This window comes from Falco biarmicus, chromosome 4, assembly GCF_023638135.1.
Source record: "Falco biarmicus isolate bFalBia1 chromosome 4, bFalBia1.pri, whole genome shotgun sequence".
Lineage (NCBI taxonomy): Eukaryota > Metazoa > Chordata > Aves > Falconiformes > Falconidae > Falco > Falco biarmicus.
The window spans coordinates 68,703,285-68,722,551 of record NC_079291.1 but is presented as its reverse complement, the minus strand read 5'-3'; the positions used below and the strand labels follow the sequence as shown (position 1 = coordinate 68,722,551).

At 51.3% G+C, this 19,267-nt stretch overlaps 2 protein-coding genes across 10 annotated transcripts; both read left to right on the top strand.

Moving 5' to 3' along the window:
- Nucleotides 1-50: 50 nt before the first annotated feature.
- Nucleotides 51-9,941, top strand: SGTA (small glutamine rich tetratricopeptide repeat co-chaperone alpha). 4 transcript variants are annotated; one of them, XM_056334591.1, is made up of 12 exons: nucleotides 51-121; nucleotides 1,285-1,439; nucleotides 2,596-2,699; nucleotides 2,902-2,986; nucleotides 3,640-3,739; nucleotides 4,876-4,980; nucleotides 5,173-5,311; nucleotides 6,142-6,204; nucleotides 6,638-6,675; nucleotides 7,710-7,799; nucleotides 8,041-8,164; nucleotides 8,482-9,941. In XM_056334591.1, the coding sequence occupies exons 2-11, from the start codon at nucleotides 1,340-1,342 to the stop codon at nucleotides 8,153-8,155; spliced, it is 939 nt and encodes a 312-aa protein (XP_056190566.1). In that variant the 5' UTR covers nucleotides 51-121; nucleotides 1,285-1,339; the 3' UTR covers nucleotides 8,156-8,164; nucleotides 8,482-9,941. The 4 variants fall into 4 exon arrangements, with proteins under 4 accessions (XP_056190566.1, XP_056190569.1, XP_056190567.1 ...); XM_056334594.1 differs by lacking the exon at nucleotides 51-121 and adding an exon at nucleotides 548-571 and having other exon boundaries at nucleotides 8,646-9,941; XM_056334592.1 differs by lacking the exon at nucleotides 51-121 and adding an exon at nucleotides 548-571.
- A 1,146-nt stretch (nucleotides 9,942-11,087) lies between these two features.
- SLC39A3 (solute carrier family 39 member 3) lies at nucleotides 11,088-18,045 on the top strand. 6 transcript variants are annotated; one of them, XM_056334587.1, is made up of 4 exons: nucleotides 11,088-11,139; nucleotides 11,853-11,941; nucleotides 14,020-14,369; nucleotides 14,941-18,045. In XM_056334587.1, the coding sequence occupies exons 3-4, from the start codon at nucleotides 14,163-14,165 to the stop codon at nucleotides 15,679-15,681; spliced, it is 948 nt and encodes a 315-aa protein (XP_056190562.1). In that variant the 5' UTR covers nucleotides 11,088-11,139; nucleotides 11,853-11,941; nucleotides 14,020-14,162; the 3' UTR covers nucleotides 15,682-18,045. The 6 variants fall into 6 exon arrangements, with proteins under 6 accessions (XP_056190562.1, XP_056190564.1, XP_056190559.1 ...); XM_056334589.1 differs by having other exon boundaries at nucleotides 11,089-11,139; nucleotides 11,850-11,941; nucleotides 14,052-14,369; XM_056334584.1 differs by having other exon boundaries at nucleotides 11,089-11,139; nucleotides 11,850-11,941.
- Nucleotides 18,046-19,267: the final 1,222 nt, after the last annotated feature.

The following is a 19,267-nucleotide window of genomic DNA, read 5'->3' as shown; positions in this document are numbered from 1 at the left end:
CGCCGCAGGGCGGGGCGGGGCGGCACGCAGGCGCGGGGGGCGGGGCGGCACGCAGGCGCGGGGGGCGGGGCGCATGCGCAGTGCTGAGCCCGCCCCGGCTGAGCGAGTGTCGGGGCGCCCGGTGAGCGGGGCGGGGCGGGCGCCGGGCTGGGTTTCTCGTCGGGACCCGTCTGCTCCGGGCCGTGGCGGGGGCAGCGGCTGGGCCGGGGCGGAGGGAGGGTCGCGGCGGGACCCGGTGCTTCCCGCGCCCGGGGTCCGGTGTGGGCCGGGCCCGGGGCCCCCCGCGATGGGCTAGGCCGCGCCCGGGGAGGGCGAGCTCTGTCACCGCTGTTGTCCCCTCACGGAGTGGGGCTGCCCCGCCGCGGGTGGGGCGGTGGCTCGGGCCCGCCGTGCCCCTCAGGCCTCCCTCCCTCCGCGGGGGCACCAGTGGGGGCTGCGGGCGGAGGTGCGGGGAGGTGCAGGGGGCTGCGGACTCTCGGGCCTGGATGGTCACCGGGGCTGGGGGTCCGGCCTGGCACGCACCGTGCTGCCTGTCTGCGGCTGGGGCCGGGGGCAGCGCTGGTGGCTTGCGGTGGGTTGGCTCGGTTGGGCTCTCTTTCACGGAGTTTGTGTTTAAACAATTTAATTTCATTATTAAATCACCCTGAGTGGTCTTCTGTGCTACAAACCCAATTAAGCATTCTGGAGAGGCAGAGAACTTCAGCTCAGCAGCAGCCTCATGCAAGGAGCTGCATCTGTGCTGCTTATGGGATCTGCATCAGGATCTCTGGGAAGCCCCAGCCTTGGCGTGTGGTTATGGGGGTCACTTTGCCACGGGCCCTTGCTCTTCCTTACCATCGGCCTCTGGCAGGCTAGGCTGGCAAGTGCCACGGAGGATTGGCAGCCTTGAACCCCAGCTCTGCTAACAGCGGCAAATTGCTTCAGCCCTTGTTTCTGTTTCAGAATCAAACTATGCTCTAGGAAGCAGAACACAGTGGTTTCTTAGCAGTGAACTCCTCAGTGCTCAGTTTGTCCAGTCCTGGTCGGTCTGAGATGTTTTGGGAGGGGCAGGACTGCGCCGAGCCGCTTGCCCTGATGAGGGTGAATTGAGGCCTGGAGTATTAAAGGGGGTTGTGGTTACAGCAGAGAGAAACTCTGAACTCATTAAGGCTCTGGAGGCCTTGGCTAGTTCTGAGCCGCTCCCTTGTCTTCCACATTCATGCTGGGGAGGAGGTGCAGAAAAGCTCTTTAACTTCTTGACCATCAAGTCACATAATCTCTCTCTCTCTCTCTCTCTCTCTCCAGATATTTCTTAAAAAAGTTACAAAAAGTTGAAACAAACTTCTGACAGCCTCCCAGAATGGCAGACCAGAAGCGCCTTGCCTATTCCATCATCCAGTTTTTACATGACCAGCTACAGAATGGGGGTTTGTCTCCAGATGCTCAGGAGAGTTTGGAAGGTAGGTGGTTGTACAGCCTCCCCTGTTTGTGCATTTAGGTTTGTCAGCCGCATGCTTGGGGAAATCTGGATGGTGTTACTCTCTTCTGCCCTTTCCTTGGCTGGGCTGTTCCAGACATCAAACTTTGCTCAAAATTTGAAATAATTTGTCTTCTTGGGGAGGTATCCAGAGCATTAGGGATGTTGATTTCTTGTTATCTCTGTCAAAAGCAGATTAGCTTGACGAAGGGATATACTTGGGATCAAATGCCTCTCTGACCCTGTGTTGGAGACTTAACAAGTTTTATCTTAAATGAGGTGGAGTCAGGAGGCTGATTGTGTAGCGTAAAGTGAGAACTGTCATTGTGCGGAAGTGTTTTATGCTTGCAGAGTGCTTTTCCCCTTCTGCTATCAAAGTGCTTTTCCACAGCACACCCTGGAGTGTTTATACAGGCTTTTTCAGAGGGCTTCACTGGTAACAAGAGCACACTGATCTTAAAAGATCTGCTTAAGGAGCTTATGCTTTAGTCTTTGGCTTGTACGTTTGTCCCCCTGAAAGAGAGCACAGGCACGTCTGCAGAACGGTGGGTACATTCCTGGGTGAGGCAGGAATGAGAAGGGTGGGAGGAGGGTGTCGGGTGGAAGGATGGGTTTAATTCTGGTGCTTTTGGACTGTGAAATACGGTGTGAGAACTCTGTGAAACTGAGCTCTGTTGTGTCACGGAGGTTTCCCTCTGTACTGGGAACAGCTTCCAGGTGCCTAATGAGGGGAGGAGGTGGTTGGTTGGTGTCTGTGCATCTCTGTGTGGCCACAGTGCTTCAGAGCAGCCACCCTCTAGCAAGTGAAACATTTGCTCTTTGCCACCTGCAGCTGTGGGAATGCTAGTAAAGCCCCAGTTCAGTTAACTTCTGTCCCCAGCACCTGCTCTGGTGTCACCTGAGGGGATGGAAGTTGTGACTGACTCAATCCAGGAGCTTGAGCTTCACAGCTAAGGTTTGCCCAGATCTGAGCCTCTGGCAAAATTTGAGGATATGACCCAAGTATCAAGTCTGGAAATGTGTGTTGTGGTTTTTTTTTTTCCCTGTTATGTTCAACAGAAAGAAATTCTGCTGAAATTCAGAGGGCTAAGTATTCAGTCATAGTGGGGTAAGCTAATTACCTGCCTCTTCTTGTCCAGTGGCCATCCAGTGCCTGGAGACAGCATTTGGGGTCTCGATGGAAGACCAAGGCCTAGCTGTGTCCCAGACTCTTCCTGAAATATTTGAAGCTGCTGCAGGGAAGGTGAGTGAGTGCCCTAAAATATGTGCTGAGTTTCCATTTAAGCAGCCAAAGCAATGAGCTCTGCTTGATTCTGTGAGGCTGCTGCCCCCTCGGAGGCGTGTGGGAGTGAATTGGGCTCGAAGAGCCAGCGCTTGGGAAGGGGGAGGTGTAGCACATCTTGATGCAAGTCCTTATTGCAGCATTATCCCTTTCCTTGCATAAGGAGCCTGAACACATCAGAACAAATTCAGAGCCCATCACCCCCTCTGAAGACGACATAGCTGAAGCTGAAAGACTCAAGACTGAAGGTAACCTCCCCTGGAGCTGGCGTATGAGGTTTAGGTAGTAATGGGGAAGGTGGCTTAATTCGCTCAGCACCTGAGGAATGCTTGGAGTGGGGAAAAAGCAGATGGGCTCAACCCTTCCATTTCTGCTTGTTTCTCTGCTTGTGCTCCAGGAGTGTGTGTAGGTTAGCATAGTTTAGCTGCAACAGAGACTAGATAAGACAGCTGGGTCAGCATTTTCTTTTGCATCCTCAGAAGCCCGTGCTGTGTAGAACAGCATCTTTCCCATTGCACTTTCCTCCGTGCGTTGCCTTTTCTTTGCCACGTGAGAGAGCGCGATTAGTGCTGAAGTACAGTGGAGAGTTTTCTCTCAGCTGATGTGCTGCAGTGCTTTTCAGGTTGTCGTGCTGATTTGGGGAAGCCTCAGGTGTACCTGAGGAGCAGGACAGCTAAGGGTGCTAAGGGGGCTTGCAGGATCAGGCAACCTGGAATTGGCAAGGCACTGGTCCCCTATCTCGCTGCTGAACATGCCTCGCGCTTGCAAAAGATTTGGTTGACCAGCAAGTGATTGGTTCCTCTCTTGTTCTAGTTTTTGAAGTAGAACATAGATCCAGGCCTGCTGCTTTTGTTTGTCCCCGTTTTTCCCTTGTTAATGAGCCTTTCTGCCATCTTTTTAGGAAATGAACAAATGAAGGCAGAAAACTTTGAAGCTGCTGTGTCTTTCTATGGAAAAGCAATTGAATTAAATCCATCCAATGCTGTCTATTTCTGCAACAGGTACTGATTCTCTCTTTCTCCACCCTTGTACACCTGTGGTTTTGTTCTTACTACTTAGCAGATCTAATGGTCCAGACTCTCGAATGGTCAAAATGCCTTTTTTATGATTCTGTAAACTGCTTGTGCTGTTGCTTGCTGTTTGTGTGGGTTTTTTAAGCTCAAAGTGACACACTTCCCCATGCCTCCTGCCAGCTCTGTGCCCTGGCATCTCTAGATAGGATGAAGGTGTGGAAACAAACTCTATTAGGCATTTGGGGAGATATAAGGATGCCAAGAAATACTATCTGCTTTCATGCAGTTAACTCCTAAGTGGGCTAGAGACCCCAGGTTTGGGAGGCTGTCATGGCAATAAAAGCAAAGGAGTGAAATGAGATAAGCTGCAGGCTTGTTACAGTAACAGAACTGTGTAAGTTATCTGTGTGCAAAACTGCATATGCAAGCAAATTTCCTATTTTTCAGTTCTAAGCAAAAGCATTTGAAGGTTGGTGGGAAGACAGTTACTGAATAAAACAAACTTTGAATCGGGATTTTAGTTATCTGCTTATTGGGAGTACACACGCACAGCTGGCTACGCGAGTGATGTGTCTGCACACATGCTGGTGACGCGGTGAGGTGTTGCTTGGGGCGAGGAAATCCTACTGGTGCTTTTAGCCAAGCTTTGCTTTAGCTTTAGCTGCGTGAGGGTCAGTCCCATGAGATTTTGGGCAATAAAAGTTGTGAGATTGAGGCTTGAATGAGCATATTACGGCTTCAAAAACAGTTTTCCCTCTTATGTGGAGTGTGTGAGGAAATGGGTGAAACGGTGGTTAGGACTAAGAAATCAAGGCATAAGGGAAGCCGAGAGACACTGAGCTAGCAAGTGTGATACTAGAGTGCCTTGCTGGAGCCCCGCCTCCTCTTGGGAAGTCCATAAGGAGAAGTAAGAGCCTGGATTTATTTGCTGTCAGAACAGAACGTGCAGCTGGGTGTTTGGATAACAGCCTGCTCACCTAGATATGGCCTGGATTTGTGTCAAATTCACATTTGACTTTGTTTTGTGCAACAGGAGACTACAGAGAGGGAACAGGGATGACCTTGATCAGTGTATTCCAGCTGTTAAGTGGGTTTTTTTGTCCATGTTTCTCCATTCCTTCCAGAGCTGCTGCATACAGTAAACTGGGAAATTATGCTGGAGCAGTGAGAGACTGTGAAAGAGCTATAGGCATTGACCCAAACTACAGCAAAGCTTATGGCAGAATGGGGTAAGAGCAAGCAGGCTTTTTTTGTGCCAGAATTTTAACCTCTAAATGCCTTGTGGCAGAGATACTATTGGTGGTGTTCTGCCTTGGAATGCTATGGAAAAATACTTCATTTTTCACCTCTGCTGGGAGTGGCGAAAGACTGCAGGTGCTTCTCTGACTCTGTTTCTTTTTATTTTATTTCCACTTTAATAGCTTGGCCCTCTCCAGTTTAAATAAACACACAGAAGCTGTTGTCTACTACAAAAAAGCCCTGGAGCTGGATCCAGACAATGACACGTACAAATCAAACCTTAAAATAGCTGAACAGAAAATGAAGGAGACTCCTAGCCCAGTAAGTTCTGAAGATAATACTTGTGTGTGGGTAAGATTAGAAGGAAGCTTCTTCACTGTAAATGCTAACAGGTGCAGTCTGCAGAGCCTTGGTGACCTGGGTTGTGTTTTGAATACCAGTCTTGTATGCAGATAGTTAATGAGTCCTGCTGTGAACATTTCCAATAAAATCCGGAGAGGGTAACTTCACTGCTTGAGCACAGTCACCTTGGGCTCATTTGGAAGAGCTGGAAAATGAGAGTGATTAGAAAGGAATGTTTTGAAACAGCAATTTTGCCTTAAGCGCCTTTCTTAATTAAAGTCACTACTCCTAAAAGCTGGCCTTTTTTTTTTTTTTATTTCTAGTGACCCGTTAGCAATACCAAAAGGGTGGCATTTTTCTTTACAAAGGTTATTTTATTGAGAAATGAAACCTGGTGGTTTCCTAGCCAGAAAGCTGCTGACTGCCCTGCTGCTGTGCTCCATGCAGGAACATGTGAAGTTTATAATTTTGAAGGGGATTTTAATTCTAAAGACTTCCCTGCACAAAGATGACCAAGTGGATGTGTTTAATTTGGTGGTTGTAGTGGGTTACAGCTGTACATTGCTGATGTGGCTCAGCTGGTGAGAGAGGTCATCAGTAAATCATGTAATGTGGACGTCTCCCTCAGTGAGCCTAATCCCCTGAGGCTGGCTGTGACTTGGAGGCTTCCGGAAAGGGTACGGACAGAGCCTTTTCCCTTTGTTGTGGTTTAAGGATTCCGATTGCACTGGGAGTATTAATGAATGTTCGTTGTAATGTGCATTGGGAAGTGAGAGGACGTCATCATCTGCATTTCTTTATTCTTACAGACTGGAGGTCCGGGAGGATTTGATTTAGCTGGCTTGCTGAACAACCCTGGCTTCATGAGTATGGTAAATTTGGACAGAGATCACAGCCACGTTGTATGGTCAGCATGTTGGTCTGTGCAGGATGAAATGTATTGATCCCTGGTGTGGGGAGCTCCTGTGTCTCTTTAGCAGACTTGGTTTCATTTCATTTCGTGGTTTCGGTGTTGCTGTGTGGGAACTGTGCTTGTATTTCATTAAGGTCAAATGAAGAGCCAGTGACTTATGGCAAGGAGAAGCCTGTGAATATGCTGGCTGGGGAAAGGGTGCCTGTTCTGCATTACCAGCCTTGTCTTGTGTGTTATGCTGTGCATCTCTTAGCTATTTTTGTTCTGTTGATCTGTTTCAAAGTATTTCTGCCTTCCCTGTGTTGAATGTGTTGAATGGCACAACATCTGCATATCTACCCAGTCATTTCTGACTAAATAGGGTGTCATTTTTTTCTCCCCTCTTTAAATAGGCATCTAACCTAATGAACAATCCACAAGTACAACAGCTGTAAGTTTGATCCCATCTTGAATTTCCTCTTTGAATTGCTCATTTGAGGCCCCCTGTGTGTTTGGCACTTGCAGTAGGTCTGGGCTGGTGGCAGTGGGAGGGTGCTTGGGCCAGAAGTACGGAGTGCAGCCTTTAAACCAGTCCAGCTGTCTGAGCTAGTGTGTATCTTGAGTACTCTGGACTGTGCTGGAGGGATCTCAGTATAAACGTTTGCAGCAGGGAGGCACGATAGGTTGTGGCACTGGAATTGGGTTTGGGAAGCTTGGGATCAGTTTGGCTCTGCTGCACAGTATTTATGTGAGCTGGAGACAGGAGTTCACAGCTCCGTCCCAGTTAGAATGATCATATTTCCATTCTTTGTGCTACTGCGTTATGAGGATCAAATCACAATGTTTATGAGATGCTTATATAATATTAAGTCATAAAATTAATAAGGTACATACCTCTCCCAACCATCCTGACAGAGCATAGCTAGGCAGTGGGTTAGAGACTTTGAACTGATCGTTTGATTATCGTACGAGACAGCTTGGCTACAGAGCTGGATGTCGGCCCCCATTTCCATTTGCTTTTGCCTGCTCCTTCCGCTGCTGCTGGCTGAGGTTCTGCACCAGACACAGCCCGAGGACTTCCAGAGGGAGGGATTTTGTGTGCTGGACTGTTCACCATGAGTGAATCAGTGTTCAGGCTGTCCTGTCAGTAGGTCCCGTTTGATGCAGAGCAAGCAAATAGTTTGTATGAGGAAGGGCAGTGTTTTGAATAAACATAACACAGGGCTTGCACACAAAAGAGGGAATCCCTGGCATTACAGGAACTGACAGGGTTACAAATGTTTCTACGTTTTGTGTAGTTTAATGTTACAGTTATTCTGCGGATAATGGAAGGAAAATTGTTGCAGGAGATTCCCTTGCAGATAACTTCCTAATCTGTGTGGGAACGTGCTCCCCCTATGCTGACGCTCCCCTCCTAGTGTCAACCAAACAATTTCTCTGTGGCTTGTTTTTTCCTGCTCTGAGCAATGACTCTTATTTCCACAGCATGTCTGGGATGATTTCAGGTGGCCACAACACCATGGGAGCAGCAGGCACCAGCCCCTCCACGAATGATCTTGCCAGCCTCATACAAGCGTGAGTGGAGAGCTGGGTGTTTCTCATTGCCTCAGCCAATAAATGGATTTGGGGTTTTTTTCTGACCAGAAGTGGAACTTTAAATTAACAGTTGAGGAAGGTTTGAATGTTGGGTGCAGTACTGCCTCTTTTGGTGATGGGAAGTACTCGTTAGAGTTTTGGCAATCAGCTGTAAAGAATTTCCTAGCCCCAGACAGTGTGTATGAGAACGCTGACAGGATGGTTGCTTGTTCTCCTTCAGGGGCCAGCAGTTCGCTCAGCAGATGCAGCAGCAGAATCCTGAACTAATAGAGCAGCTACGAAGCCAGATTAGGAGTCGAACTCCAAGTGCCAGTAATGAAGATCAGCAGGAATGAGCGCTCCAGGTGAGGCTGCAGCCAGGAGTGCTGCTGTGTGGTGGCCAGCTGAGCGGGAATTTCTGTATTTGGCTGCAATATCGGACTTGTGCCTTAATGTAGCGATTTGGTGTGTCTCCCCTCCATGCAGGCTGGGTTCTCTGCATCAGTACTGCTAGTACTGTGCCTCAGGCGCAAGGCTCAGCCCTGCGGAGTGGTGAATGAGAACTTTCCTCGCACGCTGACTGACAAACGAGTTTCATTTTCTAGTGTTCACGGTGGTTAAAGGGACACTTTATTTTCTTAAAGATTGAATTTGCAAATGTCTTGTCTTCCTGTCTCTGCAGCGCAGTCCGTGGGAACTATGTTCTTTGCTTTAAAAACTGGAAGCCATGTGCGTGTTGCCATTTCTTGAGTTGGAAGTGTCCAAGAGGGGGAAAAAATAATAATAATGGAAAAATACTTTATATGACCTGCATGTTAAAGACAGATTCACGCTTTCTTTCCCTAGTCTTCGTCCCTGCTCCTCCCCCTCAGCCTTTCCATTAGTTTTTGTCTTCTGGAAGATCCAGCAAGCTGAACACAAACCAGCATCGACAGTCTTTCTAAAGAAACTCAGAAAATTAACTACACTGTTACATTTCTATGTTATTTGCTACATGGGAATTTTTTAACCCGTTTTTGAAGAATGATGCACTCTTCACTACAGGACGTCTTCACTTTCCCGCCCACGTGCCACTTCAAAGAAGTGTTCAAGTCCTACCTAACCCCCGTCCTGCCCCATTTAATCTTCCTGCCAGTTACAAGACGGTAGCATTTGAACACTCTGGAGATCACGGGATCTTCTTGCTTCCAGGAACAGGGTTTCTGTTGATTAGATTGACTGTGTTTCTCATTCAGGTCTGTAGCCACATTGCCAGCGTTGTTAATACACGGGAGTTTGGTGCTCACCTCTCAAAGGTTAGTGTAAATGTGATGGGGGTGGGGGGTGGGGGGGGAGGGTGGGACTGGCCAGGAAGAACATGCCCATGGGCGACCACCCCTCTCATGAGCGTTTCCTGGTACACTTCTTGGGGTTCTTTCCCTGTCCTGACAAAAATTTGTCTAGTGTTTAGTAATTATGGCTATGTTGTTGGAATGATACAATCTGTGAACTAGTCAGGTGGACAGTAAGAAAGATACAATGTTTTTGGTGTTTAAAAGGTTTGGGTTTTTTTTCTTCTGCTTTTCTCATCTTTTATGCATGTAAGTAATCAGCCTGGTTGACTGTGCTAATGGTAGGAATAGAGGGTGCCTGAGTAGAGAGCAGAAGGAACAAAAATGCTGCTTGGATAGTAAAAAAAAAAATCAAGTGGTTGCTGGTTCAAGGTGGGGGCTTGGCGAGGAGCGGTTGTGCATCAGTGTGTAGCATGTGAGATGGAGGGAGAAGCTCCTGGAGCCAACTCGAGCGACCTGCAGCTTTCCACCCCTCAAATTACCCGTGTCGCTCCTTGGGCGAACAGAAAGCTCTGGCCAGTTCCCCTAGAAGTTGCTAGTTGAGGCCAGAGACTTTTCTATCGACCTGAGAGTTGTTTTTTGAAGTAGTTTGATTGTGGTGGGGAAGGCGTGTTGGTGGCCTGACTGCTCGGCGAAAAACATCTGGTCTGAAGGTGGCTAGGTGTGAGGTGGAAAACGCCCTTTCAGGAGACCTGGCGGTGTGAGTGAGCAGGTATATTTGGAGATTAATATCAAGAAAATTATTTGTAAATGCTCCATAAAGTAATATGTGGTTAATGTAACTTGTGAAGAATAAAATATTTGGACACTTTCTTTGTTATCCCTCTTGCCCAGATGACTGAAGCCAGACCTGAGTGCTTGGGGCTACACATTGGGCTGCAGTGCCCGCTTCCAGCGCCACCAACGCTGTTGCAGGGCCAGGGCTTTGCTCCCTTGGGGCCAGGGCTGCTGCGAGGCACAGCCCAGGGACGGGTTTTATCCACATCTCCCAATTTTATTTTTTTTAATTGTTCTTTCCTGCTGAAATGCTCCTCCTGTTCTGCAGCACAGAAATGGGAACTCTTTCTTTCCATTTCTGCTTCCTCTGCTCCCTTGAAGTTCTCTCCAGCTGCTTTTTTGTAACCTAGCAAAAGGTTTAGGCTGTAGGATAGTGTGGAAAGAAAAAACCAAGAATTTTCCAAAAGGAGGAAACCATAGGCATTTTTTTCCTCCCTTTTCAGATAATTTCAGTGCTGTTTCCTTTCATTACCCTCCTCATTCCTTTGTAGCTGTAGATCTTCATGGCTTTTGATTGTTTCCTTTTTATACCATTTTAACTCTTTATATAATAGCTCTGTGGGAGCAGTGCCCGTGTAGGGACGGGGCAGAAGGAGCAAGATGCCGGTTTCGGTGCCCGCAGCCCTGGGTAGCACCCACCCCGCTGTGCCTGTGGCTGAGCCCGAAGTGGAGAGCTGGCAGCCTTGCTTTTGGCAGGGCAGGTTTCCTTCCAGGCTCCCACATTTCCCAGCTCCTCTAAGGAGTGTGCTGACAGAAAAAAAAAAAAAAAAAAAAGGATTTTTTTCTTTTAGGTTTTGGTTCATTTCAGCTCTCCCTGGAGCTTTCTGTAGCTAGCAATTTGTGCTCTTTTAACCGAATTAACATGATTTTTTCACTAAAAGCAGCGGGAACCTGAAGGAATAGGGGTTGTAGGGCCCGAGGATGCTTTCCCGTGGCTGCGGGCCCGCCCCCGGACCCCGCCGTTTGCGCGGCGCTCAGCACCGCCCGCCCGGGACAGCGCTGCGAGGCCGGCGCTGCCCCGGAACCACCACCGCGGGCCGTGTTTCGCCCGGACCTTATTCCATGGCGCTCCCGAACGCCGAGGCGGGCTCTGGGATTGGCGTGGGTGGGTTGACGGGCGGCTCTCGCGGCCAACAGGAAGGCGTGCTGCCCGCCGTGGCCAATGGGAGGGCGTCGTGGGCGGGGGCGGTGTGTGGGGGGTTGCCTGGACGGGCCGCGAGCGGAGCCGGCGTGTGAGTGGGGGGGCCGAGGGGAGGGGGCCGTTGCCGGGGTAACCGGGGGTGGCGGTTGGGGTGAGGGGAGGCCAGGGGCGGTTTTGTGAGGTAACCCCGGAGCTGGGGGGGCCGGGAGGCCTTGCGGCGGTAACGCCGGAGCTGGGGGGCTGTTGCTGAGGTACCTTGGGGGGTTTGAGGGGCAGGGTGATGGGGGGGCGGGAGGATTCAGGTTCAGGCTGGGACCCCTCCCCACTCTGAGGGACGCCCCCTTGAGGGGCCCACCCCCTCTCCCAGAAGCCCTGTAGTGTGCCCCCCCCATCTCTGCACCCTTTTGTGGTGCTTAAGCAGGCTAAGCCTGCTCTGTGGCCTGGGAGGAGCCCTCCCCCTCTCCCTCAGGCCCCCCCGCCCCTCCTCCAGGCCCTCCCTCTCCCGGGTCACCGGGCCGATTTCCAGCGGTTTCAGGTGCTGGGACAAGTGTGGCTCTGGGGGAATCCGGACTGGTTTCAGCATCACATGCTGCCTTCGATGTGTTGGGGGTATCATGAGTGGGGTTTTTTGAACAGAAAACCCGAAATTTAAAGGATCACGCAGAAGGAAACCCTTTTTTTTGTTTGGTTTTATTCCCCAGAGGGCTGTCTTGCTTTACATAACATTTTCCATTACTTGAACATTTCGCTATGGGCCACTAAGCCAAGCGGTACCTGGCTTGAGTCAATTCTTTATCACAGAAGTTCACAGGCTGGTGAAATAGTCCAGACGTTGTCGGCACTGGCTCCTGAACGTCAGGCTGTCAGAAAGAGCCAGCGAAGAGAACCACAAGGTATTTCTTGTACTTACCACTTCATTTTTCGCTAAGCTGCTTTCCACCCCAGGTCAGGGGGCACTGGAGGGTGGCTGCTCCATCTGCTGTTGGGAGCTTGAGGCTTTATACTTTGTTGGGGGCTGTTGCTGGGTGAAAAAAAAGAAACAGAAAAAAAAAATTAAGTGAAGGGGTTTCTGAATTTCTGAGTGGAAGCCAGGCGTGTTCCAGAGGAGGTGTGAATTCTGGAAAAAAGATTTTTTCTTCCTCTCTGTTCTGGGAGCTGTCTGGCTGCCTAATGCAGCAGGTGTGGGCGGTGCCGTCACACCCAGCAAGTGCAGTCGCAAGCTCTCATGATGTGCGATCGCAAGGCGTTGTCGCTAATGTTGTTTTCCAAGAGAATTCATTTGAGAAGCTTGGCATAACAACACACCGTCACCGAGCAAGGTGAAATCCTCGTCGTTCTGTTGATGCTGAAACTGCAGCGCGTGCTTTACAAAGGTGGTGTGACTCGTTAGCTGTGTCAGCACAGGGCTGATGAGCGTTGGCAGTCCTGGAGTCAACATCTCCGGAGAGGGAGCCTGCTGCCAGCTGCAGGGACAGACTCTGGACTTGTTCGGACCTGGCTGGTCTGCTGGGTTCACCAGGGAGCGAGTCAACCGCTGTCAGCTGAGCAGAGTTTTCTTCTGATGAACATCACTTCCCACAGATGAGAACCAGACCTGCTGCAGATGGCCTGACTGCCGTGACCTCTCTGTTCACTTCTGCTTGAGCTGAAACCTTTGAAAAAGGCTTTAAATTTCCATACAGAGTAGTCATTTAGTCTCCCACTTCCCTTTTAATCAAAGCACCATTTATGCAGCCCGCTGCGCAGAAATGGTGATAGTGATTAATCCTGTCAGCCCTCGAGGGAGACATTAGCCTTGGGAATCTTGTGTATTAAAATTAATTTGCCGCTCCAACAAACAGGTATCCAGCCATTTACCTTGTGCATCACAGGTGTGGGTGTCGGCATGGCTGGAAGGATTTGGTGTTAGTTTGTTATGCCCAAAGCACACTGTAGCATCTTGTTGGCGCTCAGGGTGGACTGGCAGCCCTTAACCTGGGTGACCTGCAGGAGAACCTTCTCAAGGTGCTGTTGATTTGACTTTACAAGTCAGTTGGGTGCACGTGGTAAGTGAAATCCTCTGAGGTCCTGACTGTGCTGCCGCAAGAATGAGCGGCAGAGGAGGGACCTGTTCACATTTATGTATTTTTTATAAAGGGATTTAACATTGTTATTTTGTAAAATGAGTTTAGAAAAACAGGTTTCACTGTCACTGCACGTAGCCTGGAGGGAAACACTTTTACATTTCAGATTGAGTCAATGTTTTGTGACCTAGGCAACTCAAATCTTGCATTTTTCTCCTATATGAAGCAACCTCTGTCTCCTCTTTTGTTGCACCCTATGGTCAATAGAGAACCTTGCAGCGAATTTCTCTGTAGGGTTTCTCTTTAGGGATGTGCCTATCAGTTAGCAATTGAAAATCCAACTGACTCCTGGTACAGACCGACTGACTGTAGAGGCTGTGACCCACTCAAGCGAGATGGTGATGGTGGCTGAGGAAACTAAGCAGGAGTGAAATCAGATAGTCTCGTTCAAGGGTAGTACAAAAAAACCCATGTGTGAATGTTGAAGTGAGGTCGTTTAAGTTCGTTTCTGGGTGACAGAAGCCACCAGCTCAAGTCCATATTATTTTCTCCTGATTAAAAACCAAAGATTTGATCCTTTGGTTGGACTCAGGTGGATCTTATTGCAGGATGAAGTGTTTTGTGTTTTGTCATAGTTTGTAGGTTGGAAACGAAACCTCTAAAGCCTGAGGTTGTGCCTGTGTGGTGTGGTCTGTGTAATTCTTATGAGCCTTTTAAGTTACTGTTTGCTGCAGTTAAATTTTTCCCTGCCAGTTTTTCTACCTGCTGTGTGTGAGGTGCTGCCACTGTCACCTCCACCTGTCACTTCTGGGGAGCTGATGGTTGTACAGAGGCTGGGATGCAAGGTGCTGTTCTGCATGGTATGTGCTTCTATATGAAAATATCTCTCGTCTGACTCCTGTCCACAGGTACTGAGCCCTGGGAGCACCTTTTCTTTCAGGTCTGTCTGTGCCATTGCCTGCTGATGTACCCGCTCTAACGGCAGGTGGAGGGACCCCCACCAGCTGCCATCTGCAGGACCCTTGGCAGGGAGCCTTCACCAGGAAGCACAATGAAGATCGTGGTGGCCAAAGTGCTGTGTCTGCTGGGCATCTGTGTCCTCATGCTGGCTGGGTCCCTCCTCCCCGTCAAGATAATTGAGGCCGATTATGAGAAAGCCTATCGGTCCAGGAAGGTCCTTGCCCTCTGCAATTCTTTTGGAGGAGGGGTCTTCCTGGCTACCTGCTTCAACACCTTGCTGCCTGCTGTGAGAGAAAAGGTAACTGCTCATGAGCCTCTTGCTTACGAACAGTTTTAATGAACCTCTGTCCCTGAGTATGTTAGGGACCCCTGTACTGGGGGGGGACCACCCTCCCCTCCCCTGCCCTGCTGGAGCCCAGACCACTGCCCCTGTGGAAATGGGGGTGAGGGGTCTGTGTCTTGCCAGCGTGGCCCATGGGGCCTCCTCAGAAACGGCTGTGCTGTGCCTGGTGTTTCATCTCCTCACGGCAAGCTGCACCCACCTCCCGTTTGGCTACTGCTGACTGCGCATGCGGAGTAACAAGAGATTATTTTTTTTTGATGCAGAAGGAGGCTGAGCATCGCCTGGCATGTGAGGCTCAAAACTCCTGCCATTTAGCATGCGTTTAAAATGCTTTCGAACAGCCACGAACTTTCCACTGGAGGGCAAACAGGTCCCCTGTCTCTTACGCTGAGGCCTGAATACAAGGGTATTAAAGCATCGTGGATCAACTTAGTGTCCATTTTGAGTTGTGTGAACGCAATGGGAATATTTTGCTTTAGAGGGACAAAGGGGATTGATTCTCTGTGGGTTGTTTGCTCTTTTCCAGCTTGACGAAGTTCTTAGGCAGGGGAACGTGACCACAGACTACCCGGTGGCTGAGACCATCATGATGGTTGGCTTCTTTGTGACAGTCTTTGTGGAGCAGCTCGTCTTGACCTTCCAGAAGGAAAAGCCTTCCTTCATTGATTTGGAGACCTTCAATGCCGGTTCAGATGTGGGGAGCGACTCTGAATACGAGAGTCCCTTCATCGCATCTTCCCGAGGGCGCACGGTGTACAGTGAACATGGTCACCACTCCCACAGCCACGGCTTGAATATCCATGAGCTTTCCCGCTCCAGCCCCTTACGGCTCATCGGGCTGGTGTTTGCTTTGTGTACACACTCCATCTTCGAGGGACTGGCCCTGGGCTTGCAGGAGGAGGGCGGCAAAATCATGAGCTTGTTCCTAGGAGTTGCCATTCATGAGACACTGGTAGCAGTGGCATTGGGCATCAGCATGGCTAAGACCTCGTTGCCACTGAAGGATGCCGTGAAGATGGCTGTGACAGTAAGCCTGATGATTCCTCTGGGCATTAGCATTGGGATGGGGATTGAGAGCACCCAAAATGCAGCCAGCAGCATTACTTCCCTGCTCCTGCAAGGCATTGCAGGGGGCACTTTCTTGTTCATTACCTTCTTTGAGATCCTTGCAAAGGAGCTGGAAGACAAGAGTGACCGTCTCTTGAAGGTTCTTTTCCTGGTGCTGGGCTACACGGCTCTGGCTGGGCTGGTCTTCTTCAAGTGGTGAACAGGAGAGCAATGGGAAGCAAACCTCACCTCCTTCCCTTGCAAACAGCACTGGAGATGAGCTGCCTCTTCAGCCAAGGGGGATGCTGAAGTTCTACAGCCCAGTGAAACATCATGGTCCAGGTGGTATTTCCATATTGACCTGAAGAAGGAGAATTTTCCTGTGTGCTTAGAGGGAGATAAAAACAAGGAGTGTCCCAGTGTAGGTGTCGCAAGGTATTGTCCCTGCCCGTTGGATCTGCAGGCGCAGCAGCTTGTGCGGAGATTAGTCGACGCAAACATTAAGAATCTGGCTCTGAGGCTGCCTTCAAAGAGCTCAGCAAGCATGTGGTTTCCTGTTCATCTGCACAGCCCCCTCCCTCCCTCCCCTCACACTCACTGCAGAGACTGTGGCTCAGAGTCTGGCTTCCTTCGCTCTCAGGCTCCCAGAAGGTGAGAAACAATAACAGAAACAAAGTCAAAAGCAGGTGGGATCAGGGATTGCACAGCTGCACTAAGCTGCTTTTGCTAGCTTAGTTTTGAGCAAAACCTGGTTGTAATAGCTCCCAAAAATAACATCCCTTCTGGGTCTGTTGGAGTGTCTGGTGCCACAGCTCCCCCCCCTGCCGAGCAGAGCTGCCATTTTAACCCACAAGCAGCTCTGGGAGCTTTTGTTTCTCAGTGATTAACAGCAGCAACGAGGCTGGGCCGGGCCCCTGTCCCAGGCTTGGTTCTCTGCATCTCATCCATATGTTGATCATTCCCTAAAGAAAACCTCCAGCAGCGTGTTAATGCATCGTTTAAAAATCCTCACGTCCCTGCCTGAAGGCCCTTCCGCAGCGCTCGCAGAGCCCGGGATCCATTAGTTTGTAAGAAACGGGCAGCAGCAATTTCCAGCATAAATATTTTAGGGCAAGCGCTTGTGTTTTAAATGGTTTGCAGTGAAACGGGTTTAGCAGTCCCTGTCAGGGCTGCTCCCAGAGCCTCCACACTCGCTGTCGGCAGCGCTGCTTACAGAGGCTCGGCATGGCACTTGGTCCGTGTTTTCAAAGGAGAGAAATCTCTTCCCTGGGGTTTTATGAGGTTGTGGAAGGGCTGATTAGAGCTGCTTGCAATCTGACTGCACATGAACAGATCTCTCCATGTCTCCAGAGTGCGGCCCCTGGGGAAGCTCAGCCCACCCTGGATCCTGTTGTGATCCTCCCAGGCGAGGAGCTTGGATCAGAGGCTGGAGCCAGGAACCTGCCCTCCCCAATGCCTCCTGCCAGCCTCTTGCAGGAGATGCATTTTAATTAGACGTAGCCTTCGCTGCTGCAGCAGCTTCCACAGGCAAGAGGAAAGCTTTTGGAAGCGCTGATGGAATTATAACGATGTAGAGCGGGATTAGCCTTGGTGCAGTCCCTGTTAGCATGATCCAAAGTGGGAAGAAGGATGGGTGAGACTGTGAAGCAGCATCTTGGAGCCAGTGGTTGGCACAGCTGCAGCATATGGAGGCTGATGAGGATCATCCAACAGTTCCTGGTGCTCGCTATTTTATTTGCTGCAACATACCAAAGTCAATTAATCTTGCTTAGAAAAACCTGGAGTGGAAGGGAGGGGGTGGGAGGGTTATTTTAGGCCTCAGATGACACAAATTAGCAGGGCCTGATGAGAATGTGATTTGCCTCGACTTGGTAAACCTCTGTGTGTTATTTAGCTTTGCACAGGCAGCTCATGCAGGGCAACGTGGCTCCCATCGGGTGTTTTTCCATGCTGGTGGTTGTCCCAGGGAGGTGGGATGGCACCAAGTGTCCCTTTCCAGGCACAGCCCCCGTGTTCCTGCCTGTGGCTCTTGGTTTCTTCAGCCCACACGCTTTTTTTGTAGGTGTTTTTCCTGGTATTTGGGTAAATGTGAGCACTGGGCAAAGGCAGGGCCCTGAGGTCGTGGTGGATCCTGCAGCCTCCTCCCCCATCTCATCTTCCTCATCCTTCCTCCCACCTGGCCCCCATCTGCAACACAGGGGCTGATGTCCTGAAGCCAAGGGAAGCTGTTGATGCAAGGAGATTTCTTAACCAGTGCCCGAGAGATCAGTGGGGATCTGCTAACGTGAGCAGGGATCAGGGATCTGTCTGTGCTCAGCCTGACAGCAGGGTGGGCAGGATGGAGCCTCCGTTTTACACCCTCTCTTCTTTCTGCTGGTGGCACTGGGCGTCAGGGCTGCCCAGGGGAGCGGGGAGGGGGGCTATGAAGTGCCAGGAGACACTGAACTGTCACCGGAGCTGTGCTCCCTGGTGCCTGGCGAGGGTTTATTCACTGGTGAGCAGCAGAGCCCAGCGCTCTGGGGTTGGTTTGGGAGCGGTGAAGGATGAGCCCAATCTGCTGCTCCCAATAAAGGCTCTGCCCTTCTCCCTTTTGTGTCACTGGTTTATCCGGAGCCCCTCAGTCGCTCCGCTGCCTGCTCCGTGTCCACCTCTATGCACATGCCCATCCCCAGGGTGGGCTGATCGCACACACACACACACACACCCCCCCCAGGAGGCAAACCCCACCGAGGGGACCAGGTGGGTGGCAGCGTGGGGCTGCCACTCAGACCTCCATGGAGCTGTGCTGAGCTCAGAGGGGGAGCACAGGGGCAGGACCCTACAGGACCCGACTCCCCCCCCCCCCCTCAATCTTCTCCCAGCCCACAGCCCCCTCAGCATGATTGAGCCCCGTGTGTGCAGCTGGCAGCGTCCCCGTTGCGTGAGGCTTGGCAGGGAGCTGGGGCCTGAATGAAACGGAGGAGGAGCTGCAGCTAAAATCATCAAGGGAGCTCATTCATTTCCTCTAACGAGTAGTATTGGTCCAGCTTTATAATAACGCTGCGGGGAGGGGGGGCACCCAACAGCGTGGCTCTTCGTTGGGAGGGGACTGCGGCTGCCCCTCGGCCCTGTCCCCGAGGGGGAAGGCTGGTGTGTCCCCCACGGGGACCTGGGGCACAGGCAGCCGCGGTCCCCCCCGCACCCGGCAGCGCTCCTCAATGGGATGCGTGTTGACAGCGCGTGGGTGCCGCCATGGCCCCGCGCTCTGCCGGCAGCTATTAATAGCAGCTGCGGATTTTAATTGCTGCTGCTCAGGAGTGAGTGTGAGTCACGCGGCCCGGTGGCCCTGGTCCCCAGCGCTGGCAGACCCCAACCTTGCCAGGGACCTTCTAGTTGCCCCAAGCCCTGTCCCCAGTGCCAGGGTGGGGACCTGGCTGTCCTCTGGCAGCAGAGCCCCGTGGCTCTCAGGGGGCTGCACCCCGGCTGTGGGACCCTCAGAGCACCGGGAGGGGACTGCCGCCCAGGGCCCCCCAGTGTGTCCCCGTGCAAGGGGGGTTGTGGTCCCTGTGTCCCCAGACAGGGCCCTGCTGGGATTTGGGGGCTCCTGACCCCGTGCCTGGGGAGGGGACGCTGTGGTTGGTGACAGATCCCCTGTAGTGCCACCATGCACACGTGTGTTTGTGCACCGGCTCCCAGTCCTGTGCTGGTGTGGCACGGTGGCAGCACAGACAGCTGTGTCCTCAAAGCCTGACCCTGCTCCCCAGGCCACCCCCAACTGCCACTGCCCACGCCCTGCCAGCCTGGGGTGTCACATCCCTTTGTGTCCT